At 49.6% G+C, this 17,163-nt stretch overlaps 1 protein-coding gene across 1 annotated transcript in view; it reads right to left on the minus strand.

The window, feature by feature from the left end:
- FANCA (FA complementation group A) overlaps positions 1 to 6,233 on the minus strand; it is a gene marked incomplete at its 5' end in the record, with an annotated part of 49,525 nt that extends 43,292 nt beyond the window's left edge. Inside the window, 3 exons of the mRNA XM_082677848.1 lie at positions 4,655 to 4,748; positions 5,107 to 5,216; positions 6,071 to 6,233. Coding sequence (XP_082533974.1) covers positions 4,655 to 4,748; positions 5,107 to 5,216; positions 6,071 to 6,233 — 367 coding nt within the window. The remainder of the gene's footprint in view (positions 1 to 4,654; positions 4,749 to 5,106; positions 5,217 to 6,070) is intronic.
- Between the last annotated feature and the right edge of the window lie 10,930 nt (positions 6,234 to 17,163).

Genomic DNA, 17,163 nt, shown 5'->3' on the forward strand with positions numbered 1-17,163 from the left:
ATCCACAGACGTGGGACCCATGGATACAGAGGGCCGACTGCATCTTTCTGAAATGACAGTCATTACATAATAAAAATGTGAAAGACCAGAAAATAACTTATTTTTGTTATTCCCACAGAACTCTCCCTGTCTCGTATTCTCAAAGTGGGGTGGGGGACCTAGAGACAGACAAGCAGACCTCGATTTATCGCACTTTGTAGAGATTGCCTCTTTTTACAAACTGAAGGTCTGTAAGCACCCAGCAAGTCTATCAGCACCATTTTTCCAACAGCACTTGCTCACTTGGTGTCTCTGTGTCACATTTTGGTAATTCTCACAATATCTCAAGCTTTTTCATTAATATCACATTTGTCATGTTATCTGTGATGCGTATCTCCGATGTTACCACTGTAACTGTTTTGGGGCATCACTAACTACACCCACAGATGATGGTGAACTTAACCCACAAACATCCTGTGTGCGCTGACTGCTCCACCTCTCGGCCGCTCCCCTGTCTCGCTCCGTCTCTCGGGCCTCCCTCTTCCCTGAGACACAATACTGAAATTAGGCCAATTAATAACCCTACAGTGGCCTCTAAGTGTTCCAGTGAAACGAAGAGTTGCAAATCTCTCAATTTAACTCAAAAGCTAGAAATGGGGCTCCCCTGGTGGCGCAGTGGTTGAGAGTCCGCCTGCTGATGCAGGGGACACGGGTTCGTGCCCCAGTCCGGGAAGATCCCACATGCCGTGGAGCGGCTGGGCCCGTGAGCCATGGCCGCTGAGCCTGCGCGTCCGGAGCCTGTGCTCTGCAACGGGAGAGGCCCGCATACCAAAAAAAAAAAAAAAAAAAAAAAGCTAGAAATGACTTAGCGAGGAAGGCATGTTGAAAGCTGAGACAGACCTAAAGCCCCTTGCACCAAACAGTTAGCCAAGCTGCGAAGCCAAAGGAGAAGTTCTTAAGGAAATTAAAAGTGCTACTTCAGTGAACACGTGAATGATAAGGAAGCCAAACAGGCTTATTGCTGATATGGAAAAAGTCTGAGTGGTCTGGACAGAAGATCACACCAGCCAGAACATTCCCTTCAGCCAAAGCCTGATCCAGGGCCAGGCCCTAACTCTCTTCAATTCTATGAGGGATGCGAGAGGGGAGGAAGCCACAGAAGCAAAGTCTGAAGCCAGGAGGAGTTGGTTCATGAGGTTGAAGGACAGAAGCCATCTCCACAGCACGGAAGTGCCAGGTGAAGCAGCAGGTGCTGATGGAGAAGCTGCAGCAAGTCCTCCAGAAGCTCTAGCTCAGAGCATCCATGAAGGTGACGACACTGAATCACAGATTTTCAATGGAGAGGAAACAGCCTTCTACTGGAAGAAGACGCCGTCCAGGACTTTCATAGCCAGGGAGGAGAAGTCAGTGCCTGGCTGCAAGGAAGAGGCTGACTCTCCTGTTAGGGGCTAATGCAGCTGGTGACTAAGTTGAAGCCAATTCTCATTTACCATCTGAAAAACCTTGGGCGCTTAAGAATTATGGTAAATCAACTGTGCCTGTGCTCTAAAAAAATGGAAAAACAAACCGGTATGACAGTACATCTGTTGACAACATGGTTTAGTGACTATTTTAAGCCCACCGTTGAGACCTACTTCTCAGAAAAAGAAGAGTCCTTTCAACTGCTCGTTGACAATGCACCTGGTCACCCGAGAGCTCTGTTGGAGATGGGCAATGAGATTCATGCTGTTTTCATGGCTGCTGACATAACACCCATCCTGCAGCCCATGGATCAAGGAAGAATTTCAACTTTCTACTCTTACCATTTAAATAATACACTTCGTAAGGCTATAGCTACCATAGACGGGGACTGCTCTGGTGAATCTGGGCAAAGTGAATTGATGGCCTTCTGGAAAGGATTCACCATTCTAGATATCATTAAGAACTTAAGAACATTTGTGATTCATGGGAAGGATATATCAAAATCAAAATGTTGACATTAACAGGAATTTGGAAGAAGTTGATTCCAGCCATCACGGATGACTTTGAGGGGTTCAAAAATTCAGTGAAGGAAGTAACTACAGATGTAGAGGACATAGTAAGAGAACTAGAATTAAAAGTGGAGGCTGAACACCATTTACAATAACCTAAGCAATGTAAGTGCCCATCAACAGGTGAATGGGTAAAGATGTGCTACATACACTCAATGGAATATGACTCAGTCATAAAAAAGAATGAAATAATGCCATTTGCAGCAACATGGATGCACCTAAAGATTATCAAAGTAAGTGAAGTAAGTCAGACAAATGCGGTATGATATCACTTACGTGTGGAATCTAAAAAATTGATACAAATGAACCATTTACAAAACAGAAACAGACTCACAGACATAGAAAACTTACGGTTACCAAAGGGGAAAGGGGGGCAGGGTGGGATAAATTAGGAGTTTGGGATTAAAATACACACACTACTATATATAAAACAGATAAACAGGGACTTCTCTGGCAGGCCGGTGGTTAAGATTTTGCCTTCCAATGCAGGGGATGCGGGTTCAATCACTGGTTGGGGAGATAAGATTCCACATGCCTTGGGGCCAAAAAACCAAAACATAATACAGAAAAAATACTGTAACAAATTCAAGAAAGACTTTAAAAATCATCCACGTCAGGGACTTCCCTGGTGGCACAATGGTTAAGAATCCACCTGCCAATGCAGGGGACATCGGTTCGAGCCCTGGTCCAGGAAGATCCCACATGCCACGGAGCAACTAAGCCCGTGCACCACAACTACTGAGCCTGCACTGTAGAGCCTGTGAGCCACAACTACTGAGCCTGCGTGCCACAACTACTGAAGCCCATGCGCCTAGAGCCCATGTTCTGCAACAAGAGAAGCCACCGCAATGAAAAGCCCGCACACCGCAACAAAGAGTAGCCCCGGCTCACCGCAACTAGAGCAAGCCCGCGTGCTGCAACGAAGACCCAATGCAGCCAAAAATAAATACATAAAAATAAATTTAATTTAAAAAAATGGTCCACATCAAAAAATCTTAAACAAAAACCAAAAAAACACAGATAAACAACAGGACCTACTGTATAGCACAGGGAACTATACTGGATGTCTTGTAATACCCTATAATGGAAAAGAATCTGAAAAAGTGTATCGAGAGAGAGGGAGAGAGGGCGTGCGCTATCTATATGTGTATAACTGAATCACTTTATTATACACCTGAAGCATTGTTAAGTCAACTATACTTCAATTTAAAAAATTACAAAAATTGAAAAAAAAAGTAGAGCCTGAAGAAGTGACTGAATTGCTGCAACCTCACGATAAAATCTGAAGGATGAGGAGTTGCGTCTCGTGTCTGAGCAAAGGATGTGGTTTCTTGAGATTGAACGTACCCCTTATGAAGATGCCAGGAAGACTGTTGAAATGACAACAAAGGATTTAGACTATTACACAAACTTAATTGATAAAGCAGCAGCAGGGTTTGAAAAGACTGACTCCAGTTTTGAAAGTTCTACTGTGGGTAAAATGCTATCAGCCGGCATTGCAGGCTACAGAGAGAGGATTTGTGAAAGGAAGACACAGCAGACTTCATTGCGGTAATGTTTTAAGAAAAGGCCACAGCCCCCCAGCCTTCAGCAACCTCCACTCTGGTCAGTCAGCAGCCATCAACACTGAGGGAAGACCCTCCACCAGCAAAAAGATTACGAATCTCTGAAGGCTTAGATGATGGTTAGCATTTTTAGCCATAAAGTAGTTTTTTTTGGGAAGGTTTTTTGTTTTTTATTTTATTTATTTATTTTTGGCTGCATTGGGTCTTTGCCGCTGTGCGCAGGCTTCCTCTAGTTGCAGAAAGCAGGGGTTACTCTTCATTGCGGTGCACGGGCCTCTCATTGTGGTGTCCTCTCCCGTTGCGGAGCACGGGCTCTAGAGCGCAGGCTCAGCAGTCATGGCGCACGGGCCTAGATGCTCCACGGCATGTGGGATCTTCCCAGACCAGGGCTCGAACCCATGTCCCCTGCATTGGCAGGCAGATTCCCAACCACTGCGCCACCAGGGAAGCCCCAATAAAGCAGTTTTTCGAATTTTAATAATAGAGCATTTTTTAATTAAGGTATGTACATTTTTTTAGACAATGCTGTTGTACACTTAGTAGACTACAGTATTTATTGTGTAAACATGAAGTTTATATGCATCAGGAAACCGAAACATTCGTGGGACTCGCTTTCCTGCAATATCCACTTTCTAGCAGTGGGATGAACCCAAACCACAGTCTCCCCAGGTTAGCCTGTATCTCTGGCTGCCTGCTGCACTTCCCTACCCAGCAGAGCCTGTTCTCACCACTTCCAGAAACGAGGGGCATGTTTCTGTCCCGTTTTTCCAAGGGTAACTTTGGTTCCTACTGCTTCTGAGTCCGATGCTGAGTCACTGTTTTTAAACAAGAGCCCCATAACAAACCTCCAGCAAGTCACAAAAGCTTGTGGCTGGTGACCACACATATACGCAGAAAACCATTACCTGGGGCAATCTACACATCTGCTTGTTGTAAGCAAATCAAAGTCACTTTACGTACAGCAAAAACTAACACAACATTGTAAAGCAACTATACTGCAATAAAATTGTTTTTAAAAAGCCACTTTACATAAAGCTCTTCCGTAACTCAATCTGTTGAGAAAATGAAGCTCTAACTTACCTATCAATGAACTGGAAAGGTCAATGTGGGCCCCAGGACCATCATAATCAATCAACCGGTTGAGACACAGCTGTTTACCGGGAGGACCTTCTACCTAGAAACCGAACACCAAGCACTCCATTTTAAAATTCAAGCCATGTCCTGAAAACACCCAGAGCGTCCACAGTGCTTGCCTACTGCGCTATTCCCAAATACTCCGAGGGAAAGAAGCATTTTAAAAGGTGAAACTTACTGAAGCCTTTGAGAACTACCAGATTCCTCTCCGGACTGTTTTACCTCCAAATAGATACGTGCTCCCGGTTACTTTTCTCACCTGGACAGCAAACTTAGTGCGTGCTTCTCCCAGATACTCACGAGGCTTGCCAGGTGTCTTTCATGAAGATGATGCTCGGCTGGGCTCAAAATCCCCAAACCCAAATGTGCTGGCAAAGGCGCAACCAACTTCCACTCACCTCCAGCACAAGGTCATCCAGGTTTAGGTGGCCCCTCAGGAGGCGCAGAGCCGACTCCCTGACCTTCTGCTCACCTTCGGGACCCAATTTCTGCCTCTTGACCCTTCCCGCTAGGGGAGAAAATCAGTTTCAAAAAATTACAGCACTCTTTAAAAACTCAAGCAAGGAGACACCGTGACACCCTGTACCCCTGGAGGTGACGCACCCGGGAATGTCACTTCCATGGGATTCCTGTCAAAACCACACAAGCTTAATCTAATCCTGAGACACATCCAACTGAGGGACACTCCTCCAAACATCCAGGTCGGGAAGACCCAGGAACTGTCACCCTCTGGAGGAGACCAAGTTGACGGGAGTAACTGCCACGCGGGAGACTGGTCAGAAAAAGGGCATTATGGGGAAAACTGGTGAAACCCGAGTAAAGTGTAGTATCGCTGGCAGGATGGTACCAACGCTCGTTTCCTGGGATTGATCTTTTCAAAGAGGTTACGCGTCGCTGGGGCTACGCGGAGCTGAACAGTTACTGTCATCCAGGCTACTGGGGGCGGGGCGCAGCGAATCTTAACTCCCTACCTTCTGGAAACACCCCTCTTGGCCACTCGTTGGACAGAGTGGACAGAGGGCTGCCAGGAGGGGACAGCTCGGGGTGGGCGTGGGGGAGGAGGAGGGCGGGGGGGGGTGAGGCGGGACGGGCGGGGATGAGGTGGGGACAGGCCGGGCACCGGGATGAGGGGGGGACGGGCGGGGGTCGGCGTGAGGCGGGGACAGGCCGGGAGTCGGGGGTGAGCGGGGGACGGGCCGGGGGTCAGGGTGGGGGGGGACGGTTGGGGGTCGAGGTCAGCGGGGGACGGGAGGGGGTCGAGGTGAGGGGGGACGGGCCGCGATCGGGCGCAGTGGGGGGGGACGGGGACGGGCCGAAGGAGGCTGGGGCAGGAAGGGGTCTTGGGGCCCCGCGCCCACCTACCCAGCAGCTCGACCCAGGCCCGCCTGCAGCCCCCGTGCCCCGGGTCCGAGGCAGCGCCCCGCGCCTGGGAGGCCGACATGTCGCGAACGAGCCACGGGCGACGTCTCTCGGCTTCTGGCCCGCGTTTCCTTCCCATTGGCCGCGGACAAGCGCGCGCGCCCATTGGCTGCCAGCTGCCCGGCCGCACCCTTCAGGGCGGAGCCTCGGTAGCCATCTTGGTGGCGCCGCACGGCGGCCATCTTGGTGGTGGCGGGAGCGCGGTATGGCTGACGCCTGGGCCAGGTAGGTAGCACTGACGTTGGAGGTTTGCGGTGCTGATTCAAACGGCGTCACGGGCGAGAAAACTGTGCCATCCCTTGTGCGTTAGTCCTGTCGAGATGACCCAGAGCTGGGCATGAAGAAGCAATCCGACAAACCCAAATCCAGGGAGACGCTAAAACCGCGCTGCCAGTTGGAAACCGTGTAGGACGAGTCTGCGCCCTCGTCTCCCGCGGAACCCGGGGCGGCGGTGTTACTGCGGAGCTGAGGCTTGCTCTGCCTTGACTTCAATTAAGTGTAAACGAGAGGCCGCCTGGTGGACAGCGCCGCTCACCCCGGCCGAGCACAGCCAGGGGGTCGCACCCACAGGGGTCACACACAGGAAGTCCTTTCCAGCCCCTCTCCCCTCTCTGGAGGATGAGGGGGAAGGAGGGCTGAAAATCCCAGGCTTGTAAGCATGGTTTGGCCTTTCTGGCCTTCAGCCCCTGTGCCGGAGCCAACCAGGAGCCCACCCAGTGTCCACCTGTTAGAGAAAAAGATGCTCCTAGCATTCTTCCCACTTAGGAATTTACAGGGGTTTCACGGGGTCTGTGCCACGATAGGCACAGAGACCGACATGCATTTCTGTTATCTCACAATCACTGTGCAGCCCCGTGTCTCAGTGTCCGGGTTTTCACACAACATGGTCCCATCGGCCGTGAAGACTTTGCGGGTGCAGGATGCCCTCAAAGAGCACCACTGCCACCTCCTGAACTGCGTGGCTGGAAACTCCAAGTTTTCAAGTTTGCATGCACACCATGACCACCCTGCATAACTGCTGCTGCCCAACCCAGGTTGGGGGCTGCTAAACTTGCGTAAACAAGGGTCCACTGGAGGTGGCCCTGCTAGACAGCACGTGGCCCTTGGGGATTGCAAAAAGCGGCCACGAGTCCTCCGTCCCTTCCGTTTGGGCTGGTAATGACACAGGAGTGACGTGACACAAACAGGAGTTTGAAAAGAGATGGTGCTGAGAGCCAGGTACCTCCAAGGAACACACGTGAGCGAGCCTGCTGAGGACCACCCACGTGGAGGAGAGGTGGCCGCCCAGCCAGCAGTCCAAATGCCCTGGCCAGCAGCCTGCCTGCTGCCAGACCTGGAAATTAGGCCATCACAGGCCGTCCAGCTGCTGACTACCCAGCAGTGAGGTAAACAAGGGGAAGAGGCTGGCTGAGACCAGAGCTGCCAGAGGCCACACGACTGCACACTAAGCAGCAGCTTAGGAGGGGAGGGGAGTACCCACGTGGCCTTGTAAGCGCTGTGAAGCCCTCGGCCTCCGCGCCAAGGGAGCAGGGCCCTGGCGGGTGCACATCACGAGCTATGCAGCTGGTTGAAGAGAGACTGTAGGGAGGCAAAGGCAGGGCACAGAGGCCAGGGGGATGGCCTCAGGCCATTATTGGGCAACGGACAGGGGGCGTGACCAGCGCGGGGGTCATGAGATGGAGAGAAGTGATGAGCTCGGTTCCTACTTCGAAGGTTGATCTGCCAGGTGAGGAAGAAGTGCAGAGTTTTCTAACCCGAGCCATTGGGAGGGCAGAGATACACATCATACAAACATACATCATATACACATACACATGCATCACACACATATATCATACATACACCATACATGCCTCATACATACACACATACAAACATACATCATATACACATGCATCTCACACACATATATACCATACATACACACACCATAATGCATCACACATACAAACATGCATCATACACACATATATACCATACACACATCATACACACACGCATCATACACATGCATCATATACATATGCATCGTACACACGTCATACACACACATATACACACATCATGCATACGTCAGATACACATGCACGTATCATTCACACATGTCATATGCACACATACATTGCACCCACATGCATCATACATACGTCATATGCATACATACACTGTACACACACATCATGTACATACATCCACATATCATATACCCATGCACACATCATATATACACGTGCATCATATACGTACACACACGCCTCACCTGAGAGGTGGAGACACTGGGAGGACGGTTTGAGAGGCAATAACAGGAGGGGCTCAGAGTTCAAACGTGAGTGTGTCAGATTCAAGATGCCAGACCCCTGGATGGGGCTGCCGGGGGAAGTAGGTCGTAGAAGCTTCAACACACACGTACGTACATACACCCACACACGCGTACACACGCCCCAGGCACACCAGAGCTATCCCTCCTGCCCATCATCGCAGTCCTCATCCTTCTGCTTCAAAGAACGATGAAAAGCAGCTATTTGAAGCACATCGAACATGCCATTGTCATGACCTGCGTGCCTCCTGTGCCGGGTGAGACCTTCTATCAGAAATTGGCCATAGCTCAGTGTTTCCAAAACATCGCTCGTGCATGTGCCTTCCCAGCGTCCACTGATAATCAGCATTATTTAGGGACTATTTTCCGTTACATTTAATCACTTCTTAAAAACCAAAATCTAATTTAAAAGAAAACTGTATGTGCCAATATAAATGGAAATCCATTATTCTCCTGTATCATAAACTAAATATGAAACAACTTAAAGAAATCTGTTTAAAATTTGCCTTTGTTTCACCTGAAATCACCTCGCGAATTTAACTTGCATCTAGGATGTGGAAAGCTTCAAAGACCATCGCTGAGGCTGGATTGGGACAACAGAAAACACCGCTCCCATCACCACCAAGCTAACAAGTGCTGAGTGATAGTAACAGCAGCCACCACTCCGGGTGAGGCCAAAGTGTGCAGAGACAAGGAAGGCTGTCAGCGGAGAGTGGGCAGCTGCACTGAGAAAACCCCTCAGCAGCATCCCTCATCCCCACCATAAGCACAGGGCAGGGCTGGAGGAGTCTCGTGTGGAAGGTGGCCACAGCACACTGAAACACAGATCCAGCTCAACTCCAGACCAGACTGACTCACCCCCCAACCCCACTAATGACCGAGCAGAGAAGGAGGCATGAACACTACCTCAGACTCTCCTGGCCCACACACAATGTTGGGCATGCAATCAAAAATTACGAGACAGACAAAAGAAGCAAGAGAAAAAAAATCAACCCATCCCTAAAAGGCAAGGTAGGTAACAGAACCAAACCCAGATGTGGCCCAGATGTTGGAACAGTCACACAGGGAATTTTAAGTAACTATGGTTCATATGCTAAAGTCTCTGGTGGAAAAGGTGGGCAACGTGCATGAAGGAATGAGGAGATTCAGCAGACACGTGAAAAGTATGAGAGAGAAAAACATGGTCACAGAGATAAAGAGTGCCTTCAATGGCTCATCAGTGGGCTCAACACAGGTGAGGAGAAATAAAAATTACTCTAACAGGAAAACAAAGAGGAACTTAAGAAAAAAAAAGAGCACCGGGCTTCCCTGGTGGCGCAGTGGTTGAGAGTCCGCCTGCCGATGCAGGGGACACGGGTTCGTGCCCCGGTCCGGGAGGATCCCACATGCCGCGGAGTGGCTAGGCCCATGAGCCATGGCTGCTGAGCCTGCGCGTCCGGAGCCTGCGCTCCGCAGTGGGAGAGGCCACAACAGTGAGAGGCCCACGTACCGCAAAAAAAAAAAAAAAAAAAAAGCACCTAAGAGCTGTGGGATACTACCAAATGGTATAACATACATGTCATAGGACTCCCGAAAAAAGAAGAAAGAGAAAACAATGCAGAAAAAATATTTGCGAGGTAATGGCCAAGAATGTTCCCAAAATAATGAGACAGCAAACACCAGATCTAAGAAGTTCAGAAGACACAAAACAGGATAAACATGGGATGAAACACACACACACACACACACACACGCACCCCATATTCAAACTGCTGAAACCAAAGAAATAGAGTCCTGAAGGCAGCTAGAAAACAAAGGTGCCTTAAATGCAGAATAACAAAGATAAGAATTACAGCAGATTCCTCTTGAGAAACTATGCAAACAGAAGACAACAAAGTGACATATATAAAGGGTTGGGGGGGGAAATCAACCCACATTTCTATACCTAGCAAAGACATCTTTTTAAAAATAAAAAGCAAAATAAAGACTTTTCAGACGTGAACAAGTTTATCACCAGACCTGCATTAGAATAAATATTCAAGAAAGCTCTCCAGTCAGAAGGAATGTATCAGACGCCTGGATCTACACACAGACGAATACATTGAAGGTAAATATAAATCACTCTAAAAGGTAATTGTCTGTTTCAAGCAAAAACAGTAGCACTGAATTGCAGGTTTATTGCGTATGTAAAAATAAAATGTATGCCAGTGCTAGCCCAGAGGATTGGACACAAGAACTGGAAGTGAACAGTTGTAAGGGTCATGGAACGTATCAATTGTGGCAGTGGTTATATGACTGTGTTTGTCAAAAATCATTAACATATACATTAAAAGGGGTGAATTTTACTGTCTGTACGTTATACTTCAATTAAAAATTTAACTCTCATGGGGGAATCACTGAAGATGGCAGAGCAGGAAGACCCTGAACTCACCTCCTCCCAAAGGCACTCCAAAATTACAACTATTTACAGAGCAGCTATTGATGAAAAAGACTGAGCCACTAGAAAACATCTTCCACGACTAAGACATAAAGAAGGAACTTCAACGAGATGGGTAGTCACGCGGGGTTGTGGGTTAGCCAAGACCCATATCCCCAGGTGGGCAACCCACAAAAGGGAGGATAATTACAACCGCAGAGGTTCTCCCTAAGGAGCGAGGGAGCCCCACATCGGGCTCCCCAGTCCAAGGGTCTATACCGGGAAGACAAAACCCCAGAGCATTTGGCTTTAAAGGCCAGCAGGGCTTATTCTGGGAGAGCCAGAGGGCAGTGGGAAAGAGAGGCTCCACTCTTAAAGAGCTCACACAAAACCTCGCACGCTCCAGGATCCAGGGCAGAAGCTGTAATTTGAAAGGAGCCTGGGTCAGACCCACTGGCTGAGCTTGGAGAGCCTCCCGCAGAGGCGGGAGGCACCTACAGCTCACCCGGAGGACACAGACCGCTGGCTGCGGTCACTGTGGGAGCTCATTCTACCATGTAGGCTCTGGTGCTGGTAGATGCCATTGTGGAATCCTCCTCTAGCTTATTAGCCTCAGGACCCAGCCCCACCTGGGCCCACCAGCCCGTAGGAATCAATACTGGCCAAGCAGCTATCTAGGCAGGGACGCGGCTCCATCCACCAGCAGACAGGCTGCCTTATGACCCCGAACCCACAGCCGCCCCTGGACACATCCCTGCCCACCAGAAAGCCCAGGACCTGGCCCCGCATACCAGTGCACGAGCACTGGACCTTATACCCCAAAGCCCTGCAGCTGGAGAGCCTGGGACCCAGCTCCACCCACCAGTGGGCGGGCACCAGCTCCGGAATCCCCTGGGCCCAGGCCCCGCCCACCAGTGAGCCTGCTCTAGACTCTGGACCAGCCTCACCCATCAGTAGGCAGACAGCGGCCCCAGGACAACTGTGGCCCCACAGTCGGCCTTGGTAGGATCGAGCCCAGCTCTGAGACACCTTAGGCCCCTCAACTAGCCACCTAGGACCCAGCCCCACTCTGCAGCAGGCACAAGCTTCGGGACATCCCCAGACCCCGCAGCCAGCTGTGTCAGGAACTGGCCCCATCTATCAGCAGCCCGACACCACCTCTGGGACCCCTGGGCCCTGCAGCCAGACCTCAGAGCCTGGCTCTGTCCGCCAGTGGGCCTGCACTAGCCCCAGGACCTGGCTTCACCCATCAGTGGGTGAAGCCCCGGGATCTCCTGGACCCTGCCCCCGCCCACCAGTGAGCCGGCACTAGACCCAGGTTCCGCACCCAGCCACCTCGTGACCCAGCCCCGCCAAACACTCATTGGTGAGATTTCCAAACATAAAATGGTCTTTATGAGAATTGATAGTTCTTTTCTAGTAAGCTATTCCATGCGGGTTGTATTTGACAATTTATAACACTGATCAGACAAGAGTAGGGAGATGTTTACGTCACAGAACAAGGTGATTTTAGGCAGTGTTCTCAGTGTGTCCAGACCAGCAGTAGCCTCAGCATCACCCAGGTTTTGTTAGACATGCAAATTTTCGGGCCACACCTCAGACCAAATGAGACAGAAAATAACCCGGGAAGGGTTCCAGACACCTAGGTCTCAACAAGACTTCCTGTGGATTCCGATGCATGCTAAAGTGTCAGAGCCATTGCTCTAGGAATGTAAAATAATTGTGACGATATGCAAACCTCAAGTGCAATGGTTAACATAAAATAAATTTTACCCGAATGGTCAGGGTCATCACTAAAAATGTGCTGTTGCTTTGTGAATGAGGAAAGGTCAGGTTCATTTCATTCACTGCTATACCCTATCAGTTAGAACACCGTCCAGCATTCAGAAATGCATTGATAAATACTAGTTGAGTTAAATAATTTTTTAAAAGAATCTGTTGTTCAACTTCACTCCAATAAGAGAAACGCAAATTAAGCCATTTTTCACGCATCAAAGATGCAAAAGTTTGATCACACCCTGCGTCAAGGGAGCTTAGGGAAATAAAGACCCTCAAACATTACTAGTGGGAGTGTATCGTGTGCAGCCTCTGTGAAGGGCGGTTTGATAATACTTATTAAAATGACAGATTTGTATATCCTTTGCCCCAGCAAGTCCATTTCTTAGAATTTATACTGCACAAGTATCAGCTGTGCTCTTACACTGTCCAAGATACTTGGGGCAGCAGTAATTAAGCCAACAAAATCTATGCCCTCACAAAGCACTGCGTACAAAGTTATCCATTCAAGACTGGAAAAAACCTATTCCCCCTGCCCCCCCCCCTCCCCCGGCGGGGATATGCAGCTGTACAGAGAAGGCAGAAGCTCTTCACATGCCGATACGAACCATTCCCCACCCCCCACCCCCACTGATGAGTAAATACGCAGAGCACAGGACAGGGTGTATGATGTGCTGACCTCGGGACATGTGTGTTTGAAACAAGCATATGACTAGAAGTTCTAGAAGGATAAACAAAAAGCCAGACACAGTGACTACCCCTGGGGCCAGTGTCTGGTGGAAGATTTTGCAGTTTATACCTTTTTGTACTTTTGAACATCGATCCATGTCAAATTAGCCAACAGCAATTTACACAGTTATTTCTACAATCTTACCAAGTTCAGGCCCCAGCAAGCATTTGAGGCTCACCCCCCCATCCAAGATCACATGTCAGCTCTGAGGTAAAGCTTGCTTCACTCCAGTCTGTGCAGCGGAAGACATGGTACGACAGAGAAGTTGATACAGCAGCTAGTGTGTGTGTACATTTGGAAAACGTTTGATTCCTTTTTAACTTCCCTGCATTACCTGTTCAAAACATTGTTGACCTAAAACAATGAAACGGCCAGTTATTTTACCAGCAAAATGGGTTTACTCAGGAATAGCAAAGAATTGCAATTCAGGACATGCAATCTACGGGGAACCCCAGGCAAGTCCAGAGGACAAAGGAGAGGAACTTCTTTTATAGAGGAGAGAAAGGCGTTTGGGGAGAGGATGTTGTAAACAAAGGGTCCATTGGAGGAAACTGGGACTTGGAAGTGTAGTGGCTTTTCATTGGCTGAGCTGTGGTGGTGTCTCATTGGCTGGGCTGTTGCGGGCAGGGAGAAATTCTTCCTTGCCCTGATGGGTAGGAAAGTAGTAAGCTTCTTCCTCTTGGGTCTGTAGTTGAGGTGGGGTCGTAGGGCGTGAATGTTCCCCCTGCTGGCCTCCTGACTCCATTTTAAATGAGGCTTCTGTTAATTTTCACAACATAAATACAACTGCAAATGACCGCCAGTGTCATCAATGGGGAGCAAACAGTGTTCTCGAGTATTTTCTCGGCTCCTGATCGGGAATCCGGGGTAAGCATGTAAGTACTCCTCGTTCCCTCCTTCACAGGACAGCCCTGTCTGCCTCCCCTCCACTTCCCATCATCTTGTGGGATTTCCTCTCATCACCTGGGCTTAGCTGAGCCCTGGGTCCCCGCCTCTTCTCCTGTCTCCACCTCTTCCTAATGCCAGCCTAGAAATCCTGCAGCCATGCCAGTCCTAGAGCCCTTTCCCCAGAGCTGTACTGGGCTCCCTTTTAGAGATCAAGCACAGCCTGGCCCTATCTGGCATCCCTGGGGATTCATGGGCTCTATCATTATCCCAAAATAATCCTAAAGCACAAAACCACAGCCTCTCGAGTTTCAGCTTTTCCTCCCGGACCCCTGAGCCCTGCCTCGCTGCAAGGATCGTGACAAAGACAGCATTCAGGGACCTCTGAGTCGTGGACACAAGGGCCTCGTTGCTCACAGCGTTCAGTGTGCAGGTCCCTCGGGAGAAGCCGACCTGTTTTTCAAGCTGGAGTGGAATTCAGTGCAGGCTGAGAGCCTCTGCCTTCCCCTCACAGCAGGTGAAGTGGTTCTACCTGTGTCTAGGGGAGTCCAAGGGCCTTTCATCTCAAATTGTCTTTGATGTTTAACCCAATCGCTCATACGCCTGACTCACTCTGACCTTTGTCTCAAAACCCTCAGCGTGCTCTCAGTGTGGTACCTTGGACCCTGGAGCCCTACACCCTCCCCTCCTGCAATCAGGTAACTATATTCCACAGGGCACCTGGGCTTCCAGTCCTAAATTATCTTTTTGGCTTCCGGGGGCCAAAAATTAGGATCCTTTAGTTTCTGTGTCCGCAAAGATGCTCAGAGGCATAATTCCTGGAGACCTGAATCTCTGGCCAGTGGCAGTCATGAGCCAACCACCCCTCTGATTGCACTGCCCTGGCATGGACATGATCTCTAATTCCCTCAAAGCATCAAACACAGAGCATGGGAAAACACCAACATAACCAGTGGCGTTATGTAGCCACCTGTAGCCCTTCCCCGACTGCAGAGACTGTGTTTCCTCGTGGCTGTTTCCCCCTGAGAGACTGGTGGATCCTTGGGAGGACCTGGGCAGGTTTTTCACTGGTCTTTCCCAGGCATAAGACATTAACGCCCAGTGCTCAGCAAATACGTGTGAATGAACAGCCTACCCTGTAAGATGAATCTTTGGGGAGTGTGTTTGCTAATGCGATAACTTGAGAGTGATTCTCCAACTGCAAGCACTGGTGGATCAGTCACATCACTAAATGTTTCGATTCTGCTTCCAAGCACAGCCTCCCTTCCCCGGGCCTTCCTCGTGTACTGGAAATGAAGGCTAAAGGATGTGGCTTCCGGAGTGGTCTATTGATGATCCCGTCGTGTAGAAATGACCTGGATCCAATGCTTTCCAGGTTGGGTCCATGACTGACCATCAATTTCTATCATGTTTCTCTGTTGAGACTCTGAACAGCTGGAAATAGCCTGTTTCATTTCTAAACTCCAAGGGGCAACTTCAAGTCATGGAAGAACTAATATCTCTTTGACGCTGATGTTCTGTGTTGCGTACTTGGCAGACAAAGACCTCCACATATTAACCCGAGAGCCACTTCCCACTGGGATAAACCCCATGCCTACTTTTGTGTGTGTGTGTGTGGCCCCGCCCACAGCATGCAGGATTTTAGTTTCCTGACCAGGGATTGAACCCGTGCCCCCTGCATTGGGAGTGCAGAGTCTTAACCACTGGACGGCCAGGGAAGTCCCTCCGTTCCCATTTTAACCAGGCATCGTCTGCTCTCCCTCAGTGTGTGGAGCCCAGACAGCTATCAATTTACCCACACCAGTTCCTCATGGCAGAGCCCTCAGTCTGATTTAAAATATTGGCTCGGCTTTTTAAAGTATGGCTGTGCCTGGGCTGTACTCCACCCCAGGAAGGAAGTGATTACCTTGACTCTGACTTGTGACCAATGGGTGGAACTTGTCACTATACCCAGAGCTTCTAGCAACCAGATCAGAGCCTGCTGCATCTGGTCACTCGAGTCATGGGCCCCTTTGATCAGTTTTGGTTTGGTGAATTCACTTCCTTTCCCTTTATTGACTTAGATGCCACTCTCGGGCTCCCAATCTAAGAGCTTGAAACCCCTCTCACTGCCACCACCACCTGCAGGCTGTTACTTCTCACCTTATGTCCATTTCTAGATCTCATCTAGGACATTTTTGGGAGATGTATGAATAAATGACCTGGCAGGGAAAAACGAAATGGTTTCTAGGCGCATCTAGGGGGCCGACGGATGCTTCTTCATTATTTGCTTGTGGCTAGAGGGGCAAACCTTCAGATACCAAGAGATATGGAAGTAGAACCTACCTAACTTAAATTTTTTTTTAGTAAAACCCCAGTGTTCTAAATCTTGCTGGCTGAAGTGCACAGGGATCCCTGAGAAAACAATTAATGCCAGATCAGAAAGGGTATCATACGTTACACAGGTGACCTCAGGGCCCCTGCATCAGGCAGGTGCGAGTCATCACTATGCCATCTACAAACTGACACTTGCCATCTACCTCTCCAAGGATTAAATCATGAGGTGCTTCAGCTGCTGAACTTCAACACCCCCTGAAAGGAGTTCGGGGTGGAAATCAGGAAAGAGGCCCTCTGGGCACTGGGAAAGACTGGCACAACAGTCCTTCAGATAGCCAGATATTTTCACAAGAAGATTTTATGAGCCCAATTCTTGCATCTCCTTGTATCTAGAAAAGCACTAAAATCATTAATGGTGACATCTGCTCCTCGTGACCTGCAGCAACTCTCTGCAAAAAAATGGGCTTGGGGCTTCCCTGGTGGCGCAGTGGTTGAGAGTCCGCCTGCCGATGCAGGGGACGCGGGTTCGTGCCCCGGTCCGGGAAGATGCCACATGCCGCGGAGCGGCTGGGCCCGTGAGCCATGGCCGCTGAGCCTGCGCGTCCGGAGCCTGTGCT

The sequence above is a fragment of the Grampus griseus genome (genome assembly GCF_964374135.1).
Source record: "Grampus griseus genome assembly, chromosome: 19".
NCBI classification, from domain to species: Eukaryota; Metazoa; Chordata; class Mammalia; order Artiodactyla; family Delphinidae; genus Grampus; species Grampus griseus.